A 21074-nucleotide genomic window follows, 5' to 3' on the forward strand; every position below is an offset into this window, starting at 1 on the left:
CCAACTGTACAGCACAGAGAACTATACTCAATATTTTGTAATAAGCTGTAAGGGAAAAGAATCTGAAAAAGAATATATATATATATGTGTGTGTGTGCATGCTCAGTTACTCAGTCCAGTCTGACGACCCCATGGACTGTAGCCTGCCAGGCTCCTCTATCCAAGGAATTCTCTAAGAAAGAATACTGGAGTGGGTTGCCATTTCCTCCTCCAGGGGATCTTTCCAACCCAGGGATCAACCCCAAATCTCCTGCACTGACAGGAAGATTCTTATCATGGTGCCACCAGGGAAGCCCACATATATGTATATAACTGAATCACTTTGCAGTACACCTAAAACTAACTTTACAACATTGCAAATCAACTATACTTCAGTTAAAAAATTAAATTAAACTAAATTTAAAAATATTATTTTTTCATGACCACAAGGAGAACTTGCAGAGGGATTCCCATGCCTTCCCCTGGAACTACTGGAGAGAGAGGAACACACCCATCTTCAAACAGGAATGAATCTATAAAAATCAGGATCAGAAACCCTTGGACACTGATGAACAATGTGCAGGATTGTTGCAGGAAGTATATCAATTATGACTCATTACATTTAAACGATGTAATTGCAAGAGAGTAAGCTATAATTGTATATGTCTCATTTAGCATGACAAGACGCCCATGTTCACACAGCTCTTTAATAATAATGAACACATGTTTCCCTTGGCTTAAGTTTTCTTTTGCTATAAAAAGTAAAATCTTTGTTATGAATGTTTTTCTTCCGTACAGAGTCTTTCACATTATCCCTATGGAAATACTAAACAGTGGGGAGCAGATACAGATCCCTACTTCTACCCTTAAATGCAAAAACTAAGTAGGTGAAGACCTGCCAGGATCACAAGACAATATTAACGGTAGAACTGCAACTGAATAGTATCTTCCTACCTCTGGCGTTACTCTACCGACAAAGGTCCATATAGTCAAGGCTATGGTCTTCCCAGTGGTCACATATTGGTGTGACAGCTGGACCATAAAGAAGGCAGAATGCCAAAGAATCGATGCCTTCCAACTGTGGTGATAGAGAAGACTCCTGGAATTTCCCTGGAGAGCAAGGAGATCAAACTTGTCAATCTTAAGGGAAATCAACCCTGAAGACTTGTTGGAAGGACTGATGCTAAAGTTGAAGCTCCAGTATTTTGGTCATCTGACGCAAACAGACGACTCATTGGAAAAGTCCCTGATGATGGGAAAGACTGAGGGCAGAAGGAGTAGAGGGCATCAGAGGATGAGATGGCTGGATGGCATCACTGATACAACGGATATGAACTTGGGGAAACTTCGGGAGTTGTTGAGGGACAGGGAGGCCTGGGGTGCTGCAGTCCATGGGGTTGCAAAGAGGCAAACACAACTGGGCTACAGCAACTACAGCAGCCTCTGACTGGGAGACATCTTTTCCAAAAGTAGGTCCAGCACATCTTCAACTGCTGAGCTGCTTCTCTTCTATTCAAATATGGAAACTACAGGTCAAGAGAAAAGTCAGGTTAACTCAAAGTGCAATGAGAGTGACAATGAAATTCTCCTTCACAACCAAAGAGAACAGAAGGTAATGAAATAATACCTTCCAAATGATAAGGCTTCCCCGATGGCTCACCAGGTAAAGAAACCCCCTGCAATGTAGGAGACACAGTGGAAGTGGGTTCAATCCCCGGGTTGGGATGATCCCCTGGAGAAGGCAGGGGCAACCCACTCTAGTATTCTTGCCTGGAGAATTCCATGGGCAGAGGAGCCTGGTGGGCTACAGTCCATGGGGTCACAAAGAGTCAGACGTGACTGCGTGACTAATCAGTAGCAGCAGATGATAAATGATTATAATTTCAGCTCCTATACTCTGTGATATAATCATTCAAGAGAATACTCAAAGACATTTTCACACAAAGTTCAAGAGAATTTATCAGTGGAAGCCTCCCTTCCCAAAGTATCCACTAAATTAGACATTTCATTAAAAAGAAAACAATCTGGAAAAAAGAGGAAACAGAAGAAGTAACAATGAGGAAAAAATGGTAAGCATGTTTAGAAATCTGTGTAGACACTGTTTGCAAAAATTAAAAACTAACTCGTGGAGGAAATTAAATACAAATCAGGTCTAAATTATAAGGTAAAAAGATATAATTCTGAAATTGGCAGATAGCAGGTAAAATTTTTTTTAATTTAAATACTATTCATGAAGACAACAAAACAATAATAAAACAGAAAATAATATGTTTACTGTGATCCCAAATGTAATTTTAACGTTTTACATATATTAACAAACTTAATTCTCACAACAGCCTAGGACGTTGGCACTTTTACTATCCCCATTTTACCAAAGGGTAACTGAGCTCAGAATTTCAGTTATGTACCAAAAAATCATACAACTACAAAATTATGCAAGAAAATGTTCCTGAGATGTGAGCCAAGGCAGACTGGACTGGATCCTGTTTAATCAGGTAATCTTATTAAAACTGAAGTGCAACCACAAAAAAATGGAAAGAGAATATATGATAATATATTAAAAAATGAAGGGAAAATTTGACTAAGAGAAAATATGACAAGAAAAGAGAACTGAAGAGACCAGGTAAAAGTGTAGTAAACAGACAGCAAAGTCCAAATATATCATTACGCACAACATATATAATTACCCTTCTCCTTAAACTGCAGATATTTGAAAATTTAAATTAAAGATAGAAAGTCTACTTACATGTGGTTTAGCGATGTACAGCTAAAGGAAAATTACCCAGTTGATTTGATATGATAATTATGGTTAGGGAAAAAATATGTCTGGAAAATATAGGTGTGGAAAACGTAGATACAGAAAAAAATATATGTTCAAAATGAAGTTTATTTTGAATAGCAATAGGAATATAAGAAAAAATAGACTTTGAGCCACAAGAAAAATATTTAAAATAGGGATATTAATGAGTAACCTAATAAGTAAAGGAAGGATTTACTGGGAAGATTTTAACAATATTGAGCTAGTATGTACTTAATAATAAAGCATCAAAATACTAAGGCAAAAATTAACAAACTTACAAGCAGCAATTGACATCACAGTCTTAGAGAATGTACCCCCAGAAACTAATAGGTAAAGTAATCCAAAAATTGGTAATGCCATTTAATATCTGCACTCCATAATTTGAAATTTCATCTAGTCCTCTGTGTGTATGTACATATGTGTGCCTGTATATGTGTACAAGAGCCTGCATGTAATAGAGAACACACAATCTTCTTCCATCAAAGCTTGAAATGTAGTTTTAAATGACCACCTACTAAGTCACCGTGTGTGTGTGTGTGTGTGTGTGTGTGTGCACGCGCGCTTGCACTCAGTTGTATCTGCCCCTTTGCAACCCCACGGACTGGAGCCTGACAGGCTCCTCTGTCCATGGAATCTTCCAGGCAAGAATACTGGAGTGGGTTGCCATTTCCTATTACAGGAGATCTTCCCAACCCAGGGATCGAACACAAGTCTCTTGTGTCTCCTGCATTGGCAGGCAAATTCTTTACCACTCACCCAGCTGGGAAGCCCCATTAAGCCACACAAGATGTCTCAATCAATATCAAAAATCAATCAGGTGTATATAACTAAAATGGACTAAGCTATGAATAAAATAAAAGAAATAGCCATACATCTCGAAATGTTTATTACTACAACTCAAACTATAATCCTAAATAATTATTGGGCTACAATAAAAAATCACAAGGAAAATTTAAAACACTGAGAATTGAGCTAAAGTGAAAGCTCTATACATCAAAACTATGCAAAAGCAACTGAAACAGGATCAGAAGGATCTATTTCTAGCCTTAAATACGTATATTACCATTCCTCTAAATTATACACATTGGGATCATGAGAATTCCTCTTTAGGAAGAGTCTCATTTAATATTCCTATTTCTTCTCATGAGGCATTTATTTGACTTCATAAAGACCCAACCGGATGTTACAGGGCCTGATGCATCATCAACAGTCATGATTCCAGCTTAACCACCAATGTGTGGTGTTAAGTCCTCCTCAGAATACAGATGGTGTGCAAGTTAAAAGCAGCAATGATTTCACACCAATTATTAGAAAGTGCAATTTCATTTACACCATCTCCCCAAATTCTTTAGTCTTTACCATTTTCTTTATTGCTATTATTATAACTTGCAATAGACAAATTTACATCGAGTACCATGAATGCTTATTAATTTTTATTTTATTTTTTAAAAGTTTTTATTGGATTATCATTGATTTAAAATGTTGTGTTAGTTTCAGATGTACAGCAAAGTGAATCACATATATATATATATGTATATATATACACACACACACACACACATACATATATGTCTCCACTCTTTCTTTTTAGATTCTTTCCCCACACAGGCCATTACAGAGTGCTGAATAGAGTTCCCTGTGCTATACAGCAGGTTCTTATTAGCTATCTATTTTATATGTAGTAGTGTGTATATGCTGGGCTTCCCGGGTAGCTCAGCTGGTAAAGAATCCACCTGCAATGCAGGAGACCTTGGTTTCATTCCTGGGTCAGGTAGATGTCCTACAGAAGAGACAGACTACCCACTCCAGTATTCTTGGGCTTCCCTGCTGGCTCAGACAGTAAAGAATCCACCTGCAAAGTGGGAGACCTGGGTTCGATCCCTGGGTTGGGAAGATCCCCTGGAGGAGGGCACGGCAACCCACTCCAGTGTTCTTGCCTGGAGAGTCCCACGGACAGAGGAGCCTGGCGGGCTGCAGTCCACGGGGTCGCAGAGTCAGACACGACTGAGCGACTCAGCACAGCACAGTGCGTGTATGTCAATCTCCAATTCCCAGTTTTATCCCCCTTCACCCTAGTCAAGGCTGTGGTTTTTCCAGTGGTCATGTATGGATGTGAGAGCTGGACTATAAAGAAAGCTGAGCGCCAAAGAACAGATGCTTTTGAACTGTGGTGTTGGAGAAGACTCTTGAGAGTCCCTTGGACTGCAAGGAGATCCAACCAGTCCATCCTAAAGGAGATCAGTCCTGGGTGTTCATTGGAAGGACTGATGCTGAAGCTGAAACTCCAATACTTTGGCCACCTGATGCAAAGAGTTGACTCACGGGAAAAGACCCTGATGCTGGGAAAGATTGAAGGCAGGAGGAGAAGGGGACGACAGAGGATGAGAGGGTAGGATGGCACCACCAACTCAATGGACATGAGTTTCAGCAAACCCCAGGAGTTGGTGATGGACAGGAAAGCCTGGCATGCTGCAGTCTATGGGGTCTCAAAGAGTTGGACACGACTGAGCGACTGAACTGAACTGAACTGACCTTATCCCAGGTAACCATAAATTTGTTCTCTACATCTGTGACTCTTGTTTTGAAAATAAGTTCATTAGTTACCATTTTTTTAGATTCCACATGTAAACAATATCATATGATATTTGTCTTTCTGGGTCTGACTTACTTCACTCAGTATGATCATCTCTAGGCCCATCCATGTTGCTGCAAATGGCATTATTTTGTCCTTTTTATGGCTGAGTAATACCCCATTGTGCATGTGTGCCATATTTTCTTTATCCATCCCTCTGCTGATGGGCATTTAGGTTGCTTCCATGTCCTGGCTATTGCAAAAGTGCCGCAGTGAGCATTGGGTGCATGTGTCTTTTCAAACAAAGCAATCAACAAAGGATTAATCTCCAAAATAGAGTACCATAAATGTTTTGTTTATAACATAATCTCAGGTATCAGTGTTCCACAGCTGTGAGTTTAATGAGAATAAATAAATAGCCATATTTTGGACAAGATGATGACAAGAAAATGGCTTAGTAGGAGTTATAACAACTAAACTATTTAAATATCTTTGTCCACTTTAATAAGACTAATGTCATATAGCCATGCCAATTGTGGAGCTTGTCAGTTCATAAAACTATTTATCACTGAAAATATTGAAAGTAATGCTAATTATGTTTTCAATTGTAAGTGTTTTTTCAGTGATGAATAACCCTTATAAGGTTGGAGTCAACATACTGGAACACAAGTAACTTCAATAATTAATGAGGTAAACTTTCAATGCAGTAATTTTTTAAATAAAAACAAAATACACCCTAATAAGGTAGAAGTAACTAAATAATAGAGAGCAGAAATTAATAAACTAGAAGCCAACCAGAAGCAATCCTTTGAAAAAGAATAAAATAAATAAACTTCTATGAATTTTGATCAAAATAAAGAAAGATAAAAATAACAATATTAGGAAAAATAAAGTAGAACTTAAACACAAAGTGAAGATTTTTAAAATCATGAAAAACAGATTTCTTCCCATAAATTTAAAAATGCAAATGAAATGACTTTCTAGAACAATAAAAACACCAAAACTGACCTAAGAGGACATAGATAAGCCAACAGAACAATAAACTTTAAAGCAATTGAATCATTAGTGAAAATATGCCTATACACAAACCAACCAATTCACCTGGTTTTACAGGTGAGCTTTTACAAGCCTACAAGGAACAAATAAGTTTATACAAAAGGTTTTCTGTATACCTCTTTAGGACTCCAAGCTATGCAAAAGAATTCTGTGAAAGACAAAGCATCTCATTAATGATAAATATTATTCTCATTTTTAAAGTTGACCCAAAGACCAACACTTTTGGTAGGAAATCACCTGCTGTTATTATAATAGGTACAAAATTATATCTGTGGTAGAGTGCATTGATAATTCTAGAAGGCATTTGAAACGATCTTTAGAAAGAAACCCTTGAAGTCATCCTTTGGACAGAAAACAGGAAAAGTATGGTCTGCCCAATAGGAAGAGATGGTGGCTTTGAGAAAGAAAGAAATTAGACTTCTTCTTTGAGCTTTATTAGGAACAAATACACGTCATTAGGAGCACCTGGCTTTACAGGTGTGTTCAAAGTGAGGCGTGGTTCACAAAATAAATGAAAACCATGAGCCTCATCCAATGACCAACCAGTTGGTGAATAGGCATCAGCCAAATGTAACAAAGAGAAACAGATCAAAGGCAAGGATGGGTTTTTCCAGAGACCAAGATCTCAGTAATCAGGTGGATATTAACCAAAGAAACTCTCTGGTTTCATATTTAAATTCAGAACTGCCTGGAGCCCAGAGGAGAAACATTCATGCACCAAACTGCTTTGTCTTTCTCTTAAAATAACAATACAAGTTGCTTCCTTTCAAGATGACAGGATGAAGAGAAGCCGAAAATTCTGCATGCTAACCCAAGTTCAAGGGCAAAAGTGAGAGATGACACCTGGAAGAGGCAAACAGGCCAGCTTCACATGACTGCAAGATAAGTGACCGGGTGTCCGGAGAACCACTGAGACAAACAGGGAGGCTGTGTTACCCTAAACAGCAGGGGCACACTGCCTTATCCCAGGACCCTGAACAGAGTTAGAAGGTATGCCCAAGTTCACCCAGTTTAGGACAAATCCTACTAACCCACTTCTTGGGCAAGGAATTCAGAGAAGACAAGCTTAGGATGAACAGGTTTCCCAGGTGGCTCAGTGGAGAAGAATCCGCTGGCCAATACAGGAGTCATGGGTTTGACCCCTCAGTCAGGAAGATGCCCTGGAGAGAGAAATGGCCACCTACTCCAGTAATCTTGCCTGGAAAATCCCACGGACAGAGGAGCCTGGCAGGCTATACAGTCCACGGGGTCATAAAAGAGTTGGACATGACAATGACTAAATAAGCAACAAACAATCTTAGAACACTCTAGGAAATTTTTCTCTTCTTCATGCTCTGGCTACCTATTATTCCAGGTTGTAGAACTCCATCCCTGTTTCCAGGATTTACCAGGCAGACTGAGCAGTTATAACTGTTTAAAAAAATCAAGTCACTCAAAATATAAACATCCAAAGTGAAAGAACAATAAGAGTTCAAATGCATGAGGATCTAAGTGAAAAAAAAAAAAAAATCAGGAGATTTTTCTTGACAAAAACAAAACAAAACTTTTCAAAGGTGGACCAAATCTGCTGCATTCTTTTATTTACTTAACCCACTTCACACACACACATACACAACATCATCATCATCAATTTAGGAAACTTTTCAGCTGCAGAACTTTCTTTTTGATCAAGTCACTAGAAAGTGGATTGTCCCTGATAATCAAGTTGTTGTTCAGTTGTTAAGTTGTGTTTGACTCTGCAACCCCATGGACCTCAGCATACCAGGCTTCCATTGTCCATCACTATCTCCCAGAGTTTGTTTAAACTTATGTCCATTGAGTCAGTGATGCAATCCAACCATCTCATTCTCTGTCTCCCCATTCTTTTGCCCTCAATTTATCCCAGAATCAGTCTTTTCCAATGAGTCGACTCTTCACATCAGGTGGCCAAAGTATTGGAGTTTTGGCTTCAACATCAGTCCTTCCAATGAATATTCAAGGTTGATTTCCTTTAGGCTTGACTGACTTGATCTCCTTGCAGTCTAAGGGACTATCAAGAGTCTTCTCCAACACAATTTGAAAGCATAAAGCTGGATCATTCAACACTGCTAAAAATGCATTTTCTCACTTCTAATTGTAGTATTTCTAAGGTTACAGTAGACAGCAATCTAGAAAATGATTCTGAATTCACCACTGAAAGTGATTTCAACCTCCTACAAACGCTATTAGGTGCCTCCGTTGGGGGCAATCTGTGATCCACATTCAGCTTAATCACTAGCAATGTTCCTCCATGTTCTCTGGGGCAGGTAAGCTCAGGTACACTAGGTACACGCTAAAACAACTGCCCCAAATACAAACCACAACATTTTGCATGAGTTAACACTCCCATTCCCCCATAGCCTTACATCCCCCTGCACTGACTGCTCAATTCATCACCCTTCCCTAATGTGAGCTAGTCACATCATACAAGTCCTGCCAAAGTAATAGTCTTTCCAGAGTGTACATGCTAAGTCACTTCAGTCTTTCCAGTGCACACGTTCAACAAGAATCTGAATGACCAGACCACGGTTTAATGGGCTGTAAAAATGCCTTAGGCACCTGCACAGTCTTCCCTAAAGCCAAAAAGAAAGTTTAGTGCCTTGGGGGCAGGGGTTGGATCCCTGGGCATTTTATAGCTCTTCTAGGAACAGAGCTACAGCAGATGGACAGGGCTGGACTATACACTGGAAGAACCCAGAAAAGACCCTACACACTAGCTTGTGGCTCAGCTGGTAAAGAAGCTGCCAGAAATGCAGGAGACCCTGGTTTGATTCCAGGATTGGGAAGATCCCCTGGAGAAGGGATAGGCTACCCACTCCAGTATTCTTGGGCTTCCCTGGTGGCTCAGATGGTAAAGAATCCGCCTGCAATGTGGGAGACCTGGGTTCAATCCCTGGGTTGGGAAGATCCCCTGGAGGAGGCCAAGACAACCCACTCCAGATTCTTGCCTGGAGAATCCCCATGGACAGAGGAGCCTGGCGGGCTACAGTCCATGGGGTCGCAAAGTCAGAAACGACTGAACAATGAAGCACTAGCTTATCCTTATTTCTCTGAGAACCACACCCTCATCCCACCACGGCGGGATCTCTACTCCACTCAGACCCTTCCAGCCAAGAGACATGAACATCATCTGTTTCCATCTGGATGCCACATCACAGGCAGGAAGGAAAGAGGAAGTTCCAAATTTGGAGGGGGCAGAGTGATGGGCAGAACAGCAAAGTGCCAGGGAATATAAACACATCTGGATGAGAAAACTGCCAATGGGAAGATAAATACATCCATGAGCTCACACAAGCAAGAACGCCTTTTAATAAAACACTGTACAATTAACATGATAAGGTCAAATAAGATAGATAGATCATGACAGAAAAATAAAGCAAGTGTTAAAAGGCAACCTGAAAATAAGAACGCTTGGAAAAGGCAGAGCCTAAGACAGAAGCAGGAAAAGGGGAGAGGCAGCCCAGTCCAGAGGAAAAGGAACCGTAGTGCCAGAAAACTGTCAGAGTAATTTCTGCTTCTCTTCCACCACTTCTGATGGTGACAATCCTCAGTACTCACTGCATGCCCAGCTGTCCTAAGAAGGTTATACACATCTCTTCTCATTTAACACTGACACCAAACAAGCCTCCAGGGTAGACAGGAAGATGAGCCACTGAGCAGAGCTGGGTGGGATTCTGGCTCACCAGCCGGCAGCAAGGCAACATTCCCATCTCTCAATTTCCTTGCACGTGAAATGCGGTCATCATTTCTGCCCTGGATGATTGTTAAAATTAGAGATAATGAACTTAAGTGCCTACTAGCAGCTGTTATTAGTGTGAGTGATCAGAAGAAGATAATCAAGAGTGAGGAACAGGAGAAAGAGCCACAATTGAATAGAAATGGCAACAGAGAAGCAGTCATAGAAACAGGGGAAGGAAGCACTATGCCAGGGACAAAGATTCAGAGCTGAGAAAAAGAGAACACAGAACACTTGGCTCTCCCCTTTGTGTCTGTGCAAACTGTCTGAGTTTTATTTTCCACCTCTACCAAGCGGGTATATACTATCTGCCCTTCCTACCTGGCAGGGTTGCCCTGAGGACAATATAAGGAGACGAGCACCCGCATTTACAAGGACAAGCAACACGTTTATGCAAACGTGCAATCTGCCGAATAGACGGAGAAATCCTTTCCCCCTTATTCATTTCCCAAGGGAAATTAAAACAGTCAACCAGTTTTAATGTCAAAACCGGGCAATTACAGGCTGCAAAGCCACTAAACAGCACATGTCTTCTTTGGTCACCATTAACAGAATCTGGTTAATGTAATCTAATATCAAAGATTCAGCTTCTTTCCTGCAACGTGCACCTTCTACAAACTTGTTCTGCGTTTCTGTCTCAATTTATGTCTTTGTTTATTCTTCTCTGGAATGTTGTTCCCTTTCATCTGCGATGGACCGTCTTCTGGTCATCCCTGAAAACCTAGTTGAAATGTTTCTCCGGCATGAGGAAGTGATTCCCTTCTCCCTACACTGCATATTATCTTTCCTGAATGTCTTACTCCACCTAGCACCTTTCTGGATTATGATCACTGGGCTGTATGCCATCCCCTCCCCCCAGTCTCCAGGTGTGAGGATGCCAGCAATGTGTCTTTTTATCATTTACGGAGACCTTAGAGCATGGGTCTTTTCAAGGGGCAAATCTATAAAACATATGCAATAATGCATAAATTCTGTCCACCTAACAACTTTTTGTAATCATTACAACAGTAACTGCCATATTCTAAGATTAAAAAGTATATAAATATAAAGTAAAAATAATAATAAAGTACCACAATCATAATAAAATTTATGTGGGGTGAAAATAAATGAAGATGAATGAATAAACCAACAAGGCCTACTGTAAAGCATAGGGAACTCTGTTCAATGTTATGTGGCAGCTTGGATGGGAGAGAAGTTTGGAGGAGAATGGATACAAGCATATGCATATGTATGGCTGAGTCCCTCTGCTGTCCGCCTGAAACTATCACAACATCGTTAATCAGCTATACTCCAATACTCCAATACAATAAAAAATTTTAACTTTTTAAATTAAAAAAAAGGTAAGAAAATAGATTTGGAGATGTAATTTCCAAATGAGAGTTTACGGTAGTTTTTGAAACTTGGGTAAATTATTTTTAAACACGCAACTGGCTTCACTGGCCTTAGTCACCAATAAAATGCTTCCTGGAGAGCTGTCACTCTCCAGCCTTGGCCCAGAGGAGGGAGGGCACAGGGCCTCTTTTCCAGACACCCTGTCGCGCTGCAGGCGCTCCGGTCTCCCTGGTCCCCTTCTCCAGACACCGTAGCAGTCAGGTGCGGGGCAGGGTCTGCGTCGCTGCCAAGGCGCATCCATCTCCAAGCATCAAGAGCTTCGACCATTCTAGCAGCACTGGCGCCCTGCTCCCAGTAAGTGAGACCCTAAATTTCAGCCCACTTTCCTCCTCCCGCAATCAACACATCTCCACTTGGCCAGAGGGCTGTCACTCGGCGTGCCAGGCAGAGGAAGCAGCGAATCGCTAAGTTGGTTACAGGTTGCAACTCCCGGGCTATTTCAAGGCCAAGTTCCACAAGAACCAAAGCATAAAGCTGCTCTCCCCCCACCCCACCCCCGCCGGCCCCGGAGAGGGGAGGTCCCTTTGGGCCAGATGAAGCTGCTCTGTCGCCCCTGCCCGGGTCCCCGGGGAGGCGGCCACGACCCAGAGGTCAATTCGCCGCGGCCCCGGGCGCTCTCCGGAGCCGGGCCCTGCCCCACCCCCGCGGGTCCGGCGCGCTCACCGATCTTGGCCAGGGAGGCCAGGAGGATCCACAGGGTGATCTCGAAGGGGATCTGCACGTGGGGGTAGTCCAGGGTGAACACCGGCAGTCGGCTCTCCTCGAACGGCGTCGTGCCCGGAGCCACCACGCTGGCGGGGCTGGGCGGACTGGAGCTCGTGCCCCGGGCCCGCGGCGCGTCCAGCAGGGTCTCTGCCCGGGCGCCCGCCGGCCCCGCCGCCTGCAGGAGCAGCAGCAGCAGCAGCATCAGCAATGGGGCCTGCCCGCTCAGCCCAGGGCCCGCCGGCTCCATGGGCTCAACTCCCCGCGCCGCTGTAGCCGGAGCGGTCGGCCCTCCGTGCGCTCAGCGCATCGCCCCTGAGCCGGCAGCGCTGCCCGCCGCCGCCAAGGGAACGGGAGTCTGCGGCGCAGCGGCCGGGTCCCTGCTGCGAGCACGCGCAGCGCCTGGCGGGCGCGCACGGGACACTCGAGGCCACAGCACGGACCCTCGGCGCCCTTAGCCGCCCGTCGCCGCCGGCCGCCGGCCCATGTCCAGTCCGCCGCCCGCCGCGGTTGCAGGCCCGGCCCCGGGCGGCCCGCGGGCGGGGGCGGGGCGGGGCGGGCGCGGCGCCCGCGGCCGCTGGGCGGGAGGACCGGCCCGGGGCGGGCGCGCGACGCACCTGCCGAGCCCGCCGGCGACGCGGGGCCGGGAGCCGCGGGGGCGGCGGCCGCGCTCGCCTGGGGCCCACGCCGCGCGGCGAGACCGGCCAGCCCCGGAGCCGGGGAGCTCTGGGCGCACGGGCCGCGCCGGGCGCGAGGTGACCGGAGCTGTTCCCGCCCCGGAGGCCGCGTCGGGCATCCATCCAGGGAAGGGGCCGGCGCACCCACGCGGCGCGCGCGGGGGACCCGGGGCGCGCGCCCGGCACGGAAGGTCTAGAAAAGTCTCCTGGGGTCCCCCTTCCTGCACTTCGCCAGGTCGCGCCTGGGGCACTCTCTGTCTCTCTCTCTCTCTCTCTCCGGGCGCCGTGTTCCTGCGCTCCCACCGGAGCCCCGGCTTTTCTTTCCCCCCGAGTACGGCTGTCAATCGCCGGACCCCTGTCGGTTCCACTATTCTTCCCGCCCCCGTCACGAAAAAGAAAAACATCTTCTCTGATTTCAGGTTTCGAGGTGTTCATGTCCTCGAGCAGCAGAACCATCATTATTTCGTGGAAAGCCCATGATTTGCAGAGCTCAGATGAACCCGCTCCGCTAATTACAGGACAGGCTGTGGTCTGGAGAGCGGAGGCGAGGAAGCGCGGTTCCCCTTCTGGATCGGAAGGAGCCGCGTCTGCTCGCGCAGCCGGTCCTCCTGGTTCTGAGATTCCGAGTGAGCGCAGCGGCCTCGCGGGAGTCGTCCATGACCCTGCTGCCTGCCATCCGCTGTCGCAGCATCTTGGTCACCAGGAACTGAAGGCTCCCTGAAAGCAGACCAGTGGTCATTTCAGTACCCGAAACTGTTTTGCCTTCGTTAGGAAACCAAAATCCTTCTCTTTTCTCATTTTGTTAATGCGTCCAGACATGGCTCCTGCTGTTAAACACCCTGAAGTTCAACATTCGAAGTAGATTTTACTTTCAAAGTTCTAAAATAGGGAATCTGAAATGTCAGCAAAAGGGACAAGAAAAAAATAAATAAATAAAATTCCTTGACCTGAACACCCGTCTTCAGACCTTGGAAGAAATGCAGAGAGACAAGTCAGGAGAAAAATGGGAGGATTCTAGCAGAGGGCACAGAACACTTCCCTTAATACTTTACAGAACATATCTGTTTAAAAAGTGCAACAGAGTAGAATTTAAGGATCGTCTATTCTCTTAAAAAAAAAAATCATTGAGTCATCCAAAAATCTGCCTCCCCTTCTCTATTGGAAATTGTCTGGAAATCTGCTGGAAATTTGTGTTAAAGGGTGAGCTTAACATTTCCTTGTAAGGAAGGAGCAGCAAATGATAACTGCTTTTAAAAAAGAAAAAGTGTATCTCCACATGGGAAGCTTAAGGCAAGGTTCTTTTTGTGTGTTGTTGTTAATCATCCTGAAACCCAAAGACATGCTGTACCCATTGTACCCGTTTTATGAGTAAAGAATTATGATAAAGAAAGGTAAAAGCAAAGAAGCAAAAAGACTTACTCAAGCAGGCGAATCAATTAAGGGTCTGAAAGGAATTCCAGCCCAGGCCTGTCCAGGTAACAGTGGTTCCATCCCACCTTCCACCCTGTGACTAGTTGCTCCCCAAAGAGGAGGTTACTTCCTTAGGAACTTTCAAATAGAATAGTAGAGATTCATTTAGGAAATAACCCCGAAAGCTGTAGCAGAATAAAGTCTTATTTCCAGTAAGCGAATCAGGCCAGTTCTACACATTGAGTGAAATAATGGTAGGCCAAGGGCACATTCTGACAGTAATTTCTAGGAGTCTGACTCATGTAATCCTTTTAAGGATAATGGCACCCCAGAACCAGGCCGATGAAGGTCAAATCTACGATTCTGGGACCTTCCTGCCCATGGGAGCTGTAATGACTGCAAACTCCAGGTTTGATCCTTGAGTCAGGAAGATTCCCTGGAGGAGGAAATGGCAATTCATTCCAGTATTCTTGCCTGGAGAATCCCATAGACAGAGGAGCCTGGGGGATGGGAGGAGGCGAAAGCTTCCGTCCACGGAAGCACAAAGAGTTGGACATGACTGAGGGGCTAACACAACATTGCAGTTGAAGGTTATCAACTTTTTCTTACATTTGGAAAAATGCTTTTTTATTTATTCTTATCCATGGAAGATGAATGACTTGACTTTGTAAACACTCTCGTCACCTCTCAAACAAGAAAGAGTTAAATTACACCCCCTTGCTGACAAGGGCTTGGCTGAACCATTTCTCTGAAGGGCCCCCTGACTAGGAACTCAGCCCCTAAAAGTGATAAAACATCACCTATTACTGTACCCATGGAATGAATGAAGTCTCTGCCAAGTTAAAAAGCCCTGAGTGGCTCCTCGGCACCTTCAGAAAGACAGAAACTCTGCAGTGACCCACCTAATCTGACCTTTGCCTTTTCCTCTCACAACTTCACTTCTGGGCCCCACCCTCAACGCTCTATGAACTCAGATCAATGTTCTAGGACCCCTCTCACCTCAAGGCCTTTGCACACTGGTCCCTGTGTAGAGGAAACTCTCTGCCCTCTGCCCTACATTTTGTTCACTCCTCCTAGGGTCTCAGCTCAAAGGTAACTGGCTCAAGGAACAGTTACCTGGCACCTGCATTTCTGGACTAATTAGGGCCCTTTTATGCCCTCTGATCTCTCCCCCTACCTTTCTTTGTTAGCACTTCGTCATTTTCCTTTTCTCCAACAAGACAGCAAGCTCCATGAAGGTAAGGATGACCTGTTTGGTTCACTCTTTAATTCTTAGTTCCTGACACAATGCCTGGAGCACAGTAAGTACCCACTGAGTATGTGCTGGGTGAATAAAAGTGGTCTAACCTGGAATGACAGTCCTCCAGCCTTGGGAACATGGGCTGCAGAACTTTCTCGTGGTTGGATCAGTTTCAGGATGGATGTGAATAACTCCATGTGAAATGTTTCCTTCCAATGATTCTGGTTCATATTTTAGGAGCTCACATCTCCTTTTCTCTTTTCTACCCAAATGTGAACATCCAATCACATGATGTGATTTCTAAATAATTTCATACATGATAATTACCTGGAGAAGGAAATGGCAACCCACTCCAGTATTCTTGCGTGGAGAATTCCATGGACAGAGGAGCTTGGAGGGCTGTAGTCCATGGGGTCACAAAGAGTTGGACCCAACTGAGCACCTGAGCACGCATGCACACAGTCTCCAGATAATGTCATGTTGTTATGTGTTAGTTGCTCAGTCACGTCCAACTCTTTGTGACCCGATGGACTGCAGCCCTCCAGGCTCCTCTGTCCATGGAATTCTCCAGGCAAGAATACTGGAGTGGGCTGCCATTTCCTTTTCCAGGAGATCTTCCCAACCCAGGGATTGAACCCACTTCTCCTGCATGGGCAGGCAGATTCTTTACCAACTGCAGCACCAGGGAAGCCCCTTACCTGGAGAGAGTAGCACTGAAACATGCCCTCCAATGTGTGAAATAGATAGCTCGTGGGAAGTAGTTGTAATACACCAGGAGCCCAGCCTGGCACTCTGTGATGACCTAGAGGGGTGGGATGGGGGGAGCGGAGGGAGGCTGAGAAGGGAGGGAATATACGCATACTTACGGCTGATTCATGTTGTTCTATGGCAGAAACCAATACAACATTGTAAAGCAATTATCCTCCAATTAAAAATAAAATTTTAAAATATCAATATTTTAATGTCAAAATTATCAAAATATCAAACTATTTTAAAATTTTAATATTTTTATAAAATTTTTATATATATTTAAATTATATTTTTATTTTAAAATTAATATTGAATGTAATATTGAATTTTTAAATATTTATAATAATTACCTGATTTGAGATGAACTATCATGTATTAGCATAAGAATGCTTCCTAGGAACATAGGAATCCTCTCAGAGAAAGTAGTAAATATCTTTTTTCTGCATATCCATCTAAAGTGGTCTGTTAGAGGGACTTCCCTGGTGGTACAATGGTTAAGACTCTGCCTTCCAATGCAGGAAGCATGGGTTTGAGCCATGGTCCAGTAACTAAGATCCCACATGCCATGCTGTGTGGCCAAAAAAAAAACCAAAACCAAACAAAAAAATAAAGATCTGTTAGAATTTTAATGTAATCATATTTAATGGATCTTTTAACAAGTATAACTCTACTGAAGTAGGACAGTATCCCTGGAATGACTAAAACTCATAAAGGATTTGGAATTTAGCTTAGGAGGAAGTGTACCTTAAAGAATAAAAATACGAGCCCTGCAGAGGAGATTAGAATTATCACCAAGTCCAAAGCTGGTCTTAAATTCTCCCCACCCCATGCCCCTTGCCATAGAAGGTTCTAGAGGACCTGAGATTTAATTTTGTGTCTTCCCTGGTGGCTCAGAAGGTAAAGAATCTGCCTGTAATGTGAGAGACCTGGGTCAGGAAGATGCCCTGGAGAAGTGAATGACTACCCACTCCAGTGTTCTTGCCTGGATGGAGAAATCCATGGACAGAGGAGCTTGACAGGCTACAGTCCATGGACTCAAAGAGTCAGACGGGACTAAGCAACTAACACTTTCACTTTCTCTTGCTACACAGATCTCGGAGCGTAGAGATGCTGTTGTGTGTTGATCCCCCAGGAAGTGCTGTGCAAAAAGGACGAGCAGAGATCTTGGTCTCTGCACTGACAAACAGCTCCGGAAAGATTGACGGTCCCAGCTCTGCTTGTCAGATGCAGAGTGGAGGCTGGTGGAGGGGGAAGCCATCTGGTCCTAAATGGCAGTGTCCCTCTTCTCCACTGAGGGGCGCCAGCACCCTCTCCACGGGTCAGTGACTCCCCGAGCGTCCAGCCCACTGTGTGAGCTTAATCAATAGCCAGGAGACAGAACGCCTCCATCATTATACTATTGTAGTATATTGTCAGGAGAGTCCCTAGCAATAGTTAGATAATAGAACTGATATTTCACACTGTGTATTTTTTACACATTTTTATAATATTCATCCCTTAACTCCCCCATCTTTGAAATCTGCATTGTACAACCATGAACACTTAGTTTCATAATAATATTGCAATTCAAAATATTTGCTTGTGAAAAGTCAACACTTGTGGTACTGTTGATTTTAGTTTTTGTTTTTTAATTTTTAATTTTAAAATAGGTTAATACATTCATGTGTTCAGCACAATGAGAGGTTTGACTTTTAAAATGTTTATTTGGCTACACGGGGTCTTAGTTGCAGCATGGGGAAGCTTAGATCTTGTTGTGGTATGCAGTTGATGATTTTATTGTTATGTTTGAAGTCAAAGTCTTAACTAGCTTTTTTTAAAACAACAAAAAAACTTAGTTCTCCGCAAAAATCTAGAGCCCTCTTCTTAGAATGCAGCCTTATGAAGGATCTTGCCATGGTGTGAATTGCTTTATTGATATGCATGGAATTAAGTGTGTTCTCTGTTTCTTTGTAGCCAGAGGTATTTGTTTCATTTCAGCAGAGAAATGTCTTGCTATGTGAAAAGCTACTGCCTGCAAATTCCAGGTTATAAGAGTGGTGCTATTAATATGGAAATCTCCTAATATATTTAAAATGAGATTCTGCCTTGAGATATTCAGCTGGGAAGTCTTTCAGAGCCTCAGTTTTCCTTCATAAAATGAGAGATTTGGAATAAGAAAATTTGTTTCTTTATAAAAGGCTTTGCAGGTCTAACATTTGAATCCAACAAGTCCAGTGGAAGAGGACACACACCTGCATTCCTTCTCACCTTCCTCAGGGACCTCAATGTCACCTGTGAGAGAAGGTCAGTGTCAGCCTGTCCTTCAAGCTTTGCAACCTTGTGTCTCTACTCTGATGTGCAATGCAGTCAGAACACAAAATGACAACTGATAGGACCTTCTGAGTAGCATTCCACTATTACATATAAGGCACACCCATTCATCAATTCAACTTACATTTATAGAACCTCTACCGTTGCTGGGCACCTGCAACTAAAAGTGTCTTGGCACCTATGGAAACCAGTAAGTCAGAGTGCTTCAACGGATTGTGGGGAGGATAAGTAGTATTTCCTCCACCCTCCATAGTGGAAGCAGAGATATGACCAAACCCAAACCTGGAAATAAAGGAGCCAGGGTTTAAGACACTGATCTTCTAAGCATGCTCCTTTCTGCATGTTCATCTAAGCATCTTCATTCACTTCCCACCCCCTTCAATCTTGAATAAATCCTTAAAGTTTTTTGAGTTTCCATTTATCTGTCCAAAGTTGCTCTAAAAAGCATGCTCGTGCAGATTTTATTTAATAAGAGTTTACTCTCGGAAAATCTCGTCAGCTGCTTCCAGTGTGAGCTTTGGTCCAGGCTGTTCAAAGTGGACTGTTTCTGTGGTTTCCTAGTACTTCCTCAATGGGGAGGAGCAAAATCGAATCTGTATATTTTAGAATTTCTGCATTTCCTATAGTCCTTGAACTCCTACTATTTTATGATCAGTCTTAAAACTTGAAAACAGATAAATGAGACAATATTAGTTTAAAAGTTAGTGTGTGCTTCATTATGCTATGCCTATCTTTGACCTATGTTTTCATCCACCCACCCATTCACTTATCTTTTCAAACAACCAAACATGAAGTCAACTTTTTGAGAACCTAGTATGTGCATGCATGTTTAGTCACTTCAGTGGTGTCCAACTCTTTGCAACCCTATGACTGCAGCCCACCAGGCTGCCCTGCCATGGCATTCTCCCGGCAGGAATACTGGAGTAGCTGCCCTCCTCCAGGGAATCTTCCAGACGCAGGGATGAAACCTGCTTTTCCTACTTCCCCAGTATTGGCAGGCAGGTTCTTTACCACTCGCATCATCTAGTGTGTGTGGGGCGTTAATTCCTACAGAGATACAGAGACAAGCTGTATGAATCTTGCCCTACAGAACTACACAGCTTGGTAGAAAAGACAGAATAATAGCAATGGCTACATTTACTGAGCACACACAATGAGACAGTCTGGCTTCAAACACTGTATTGTTCATCTCACTAAATGTTGATAATACCTTACAATTATAGATATTGTTATTAATGGTACAGCCCATTTCACAAATGTGTAAACATGGAAAAGTTATGTAATGTGCCCAAGGTCACAGAGTTAGTCAATATTTTAATACAAGTCATTGAACCCAGAAGCTACACCATTAAACACTATGCTATAAAACAATGGAGATGATGATGACAATGCTGGTGAAAATGGAGATGGTGTCTGATGGTGGTGATGGTCATGGTGATGCTGCTGCTGATGGTGATGATAACTCTGATGTCAACATGGATTTGGAACTTTGAGGATGTTTTTATTACTCACTGGAAACCATATGGTGAGCATTATTTCCCCTTGTTTCAATAAAAGAAACCTAAGACTCAGAAAGGTCAAGAAAGTTGATTCTGTTCAGCTGATGCTGAACCAGGACTTTGTCTCCACTCTCCTAGGCTGTGCACACAGAACTGTGAAAGTGCCTTAGATGTGACTCTTCCTTAATTTCCAAGGTCAGACTGTGCCTGAAGTGTGGTAGGTTCTCGCAAATGGACCAGGTGACTCAAACCCTTGTATTTTAAATCTTAAAAATAGAAAAATTAGATCTTAAATGTATAATGATAATGGGAGATACAAAATGGAGGAACCTGATAAATATAAAAATAAGGACCATAAGAAAGCAGGACAAAGGAAGTGGTTCTACGTGTTCCCTTTTGGAAAGAAAATTGGAAATTAATGCAGAACCACATTATATTACATTTACTTTGATTAACATGCTACTTACATTTTCAATCTTTTGCATTTTTAGAAAACAGCATACATTTCCTGCCTATGCTATCTCCGGGAAGAACAGTTTGCTCATTCTGGGTTTATAGAGGGCTTCCCAGGCAGGGCTAGTGGTAAAGATCCCGCCTGCCCATGCAGGAGATGAGGGTTTGATCCCTGGGTCGGGAAGATCCCCTGGAGGAGGAAATGGCAACCCCTTCTGTATTCTTGCCTGGGAAATCCCATGGACAGAGGCTCCAGAAATCCCAGGCTCCTCAGCCTGGCAGCCTGCAGTCCATGGGATCGCAAAGAGTCGGACATAACTGAAGTGACTAAGCACGCACATATGGGTTTAGAGAATTGAGATTATTTATATACATTGTTTGCAAAGATACCTGGCACAACTTCTACACCAATTGTGTTTCAAATATCAAGAAAGTTTTACTCCCTAAAACTGCACATTTTATGATGTGCATTTAATATTG

At 43.4% G+C, this 21074-nt stretch overlaps 1 protein-coding gene across 2 annotated transcripts in view; it reads right to left on the reverse strand.

The window, feature by feature from the left end:
- The window catches only part of SLC9A2 (solute carrier family 9 member A2), an 87005-nt gene extending 74362 nt beyond the window's left edge, over positions 1–12643 (reverse strand). For both annotated transcript variants that reach the window (XM_043918497.1, XM_043918496.1), the window contains exon 1: positions 12217–12643. In XM_043918497.1, coding sequence (XP_043774432.1) covers positions 12217–12505 — 289 coding nt within the window. In that variant the 5' untranslated portion in view covers positions 12506–12643. The remainder of the gene's footprint in view (positions 1–12216) is intronic.
- Between the last annotated feature and the right edge of the window lie 8431 nt (positions 12644–21074).

The sequence above is a fragment of the Cervus elaphus genome, chromosome 11 (assembly GCF_910594005.1).
Source record: "Cervus elaphus chromosome 11, mCerEla1.1, whole genome shotgun sequence".
Lineage (NCBI taxonomy): Eukaryota > Metazoa > Chordata > Mammalia > Artiodactyla > Cervidae > Cervus > Cervus elaphus.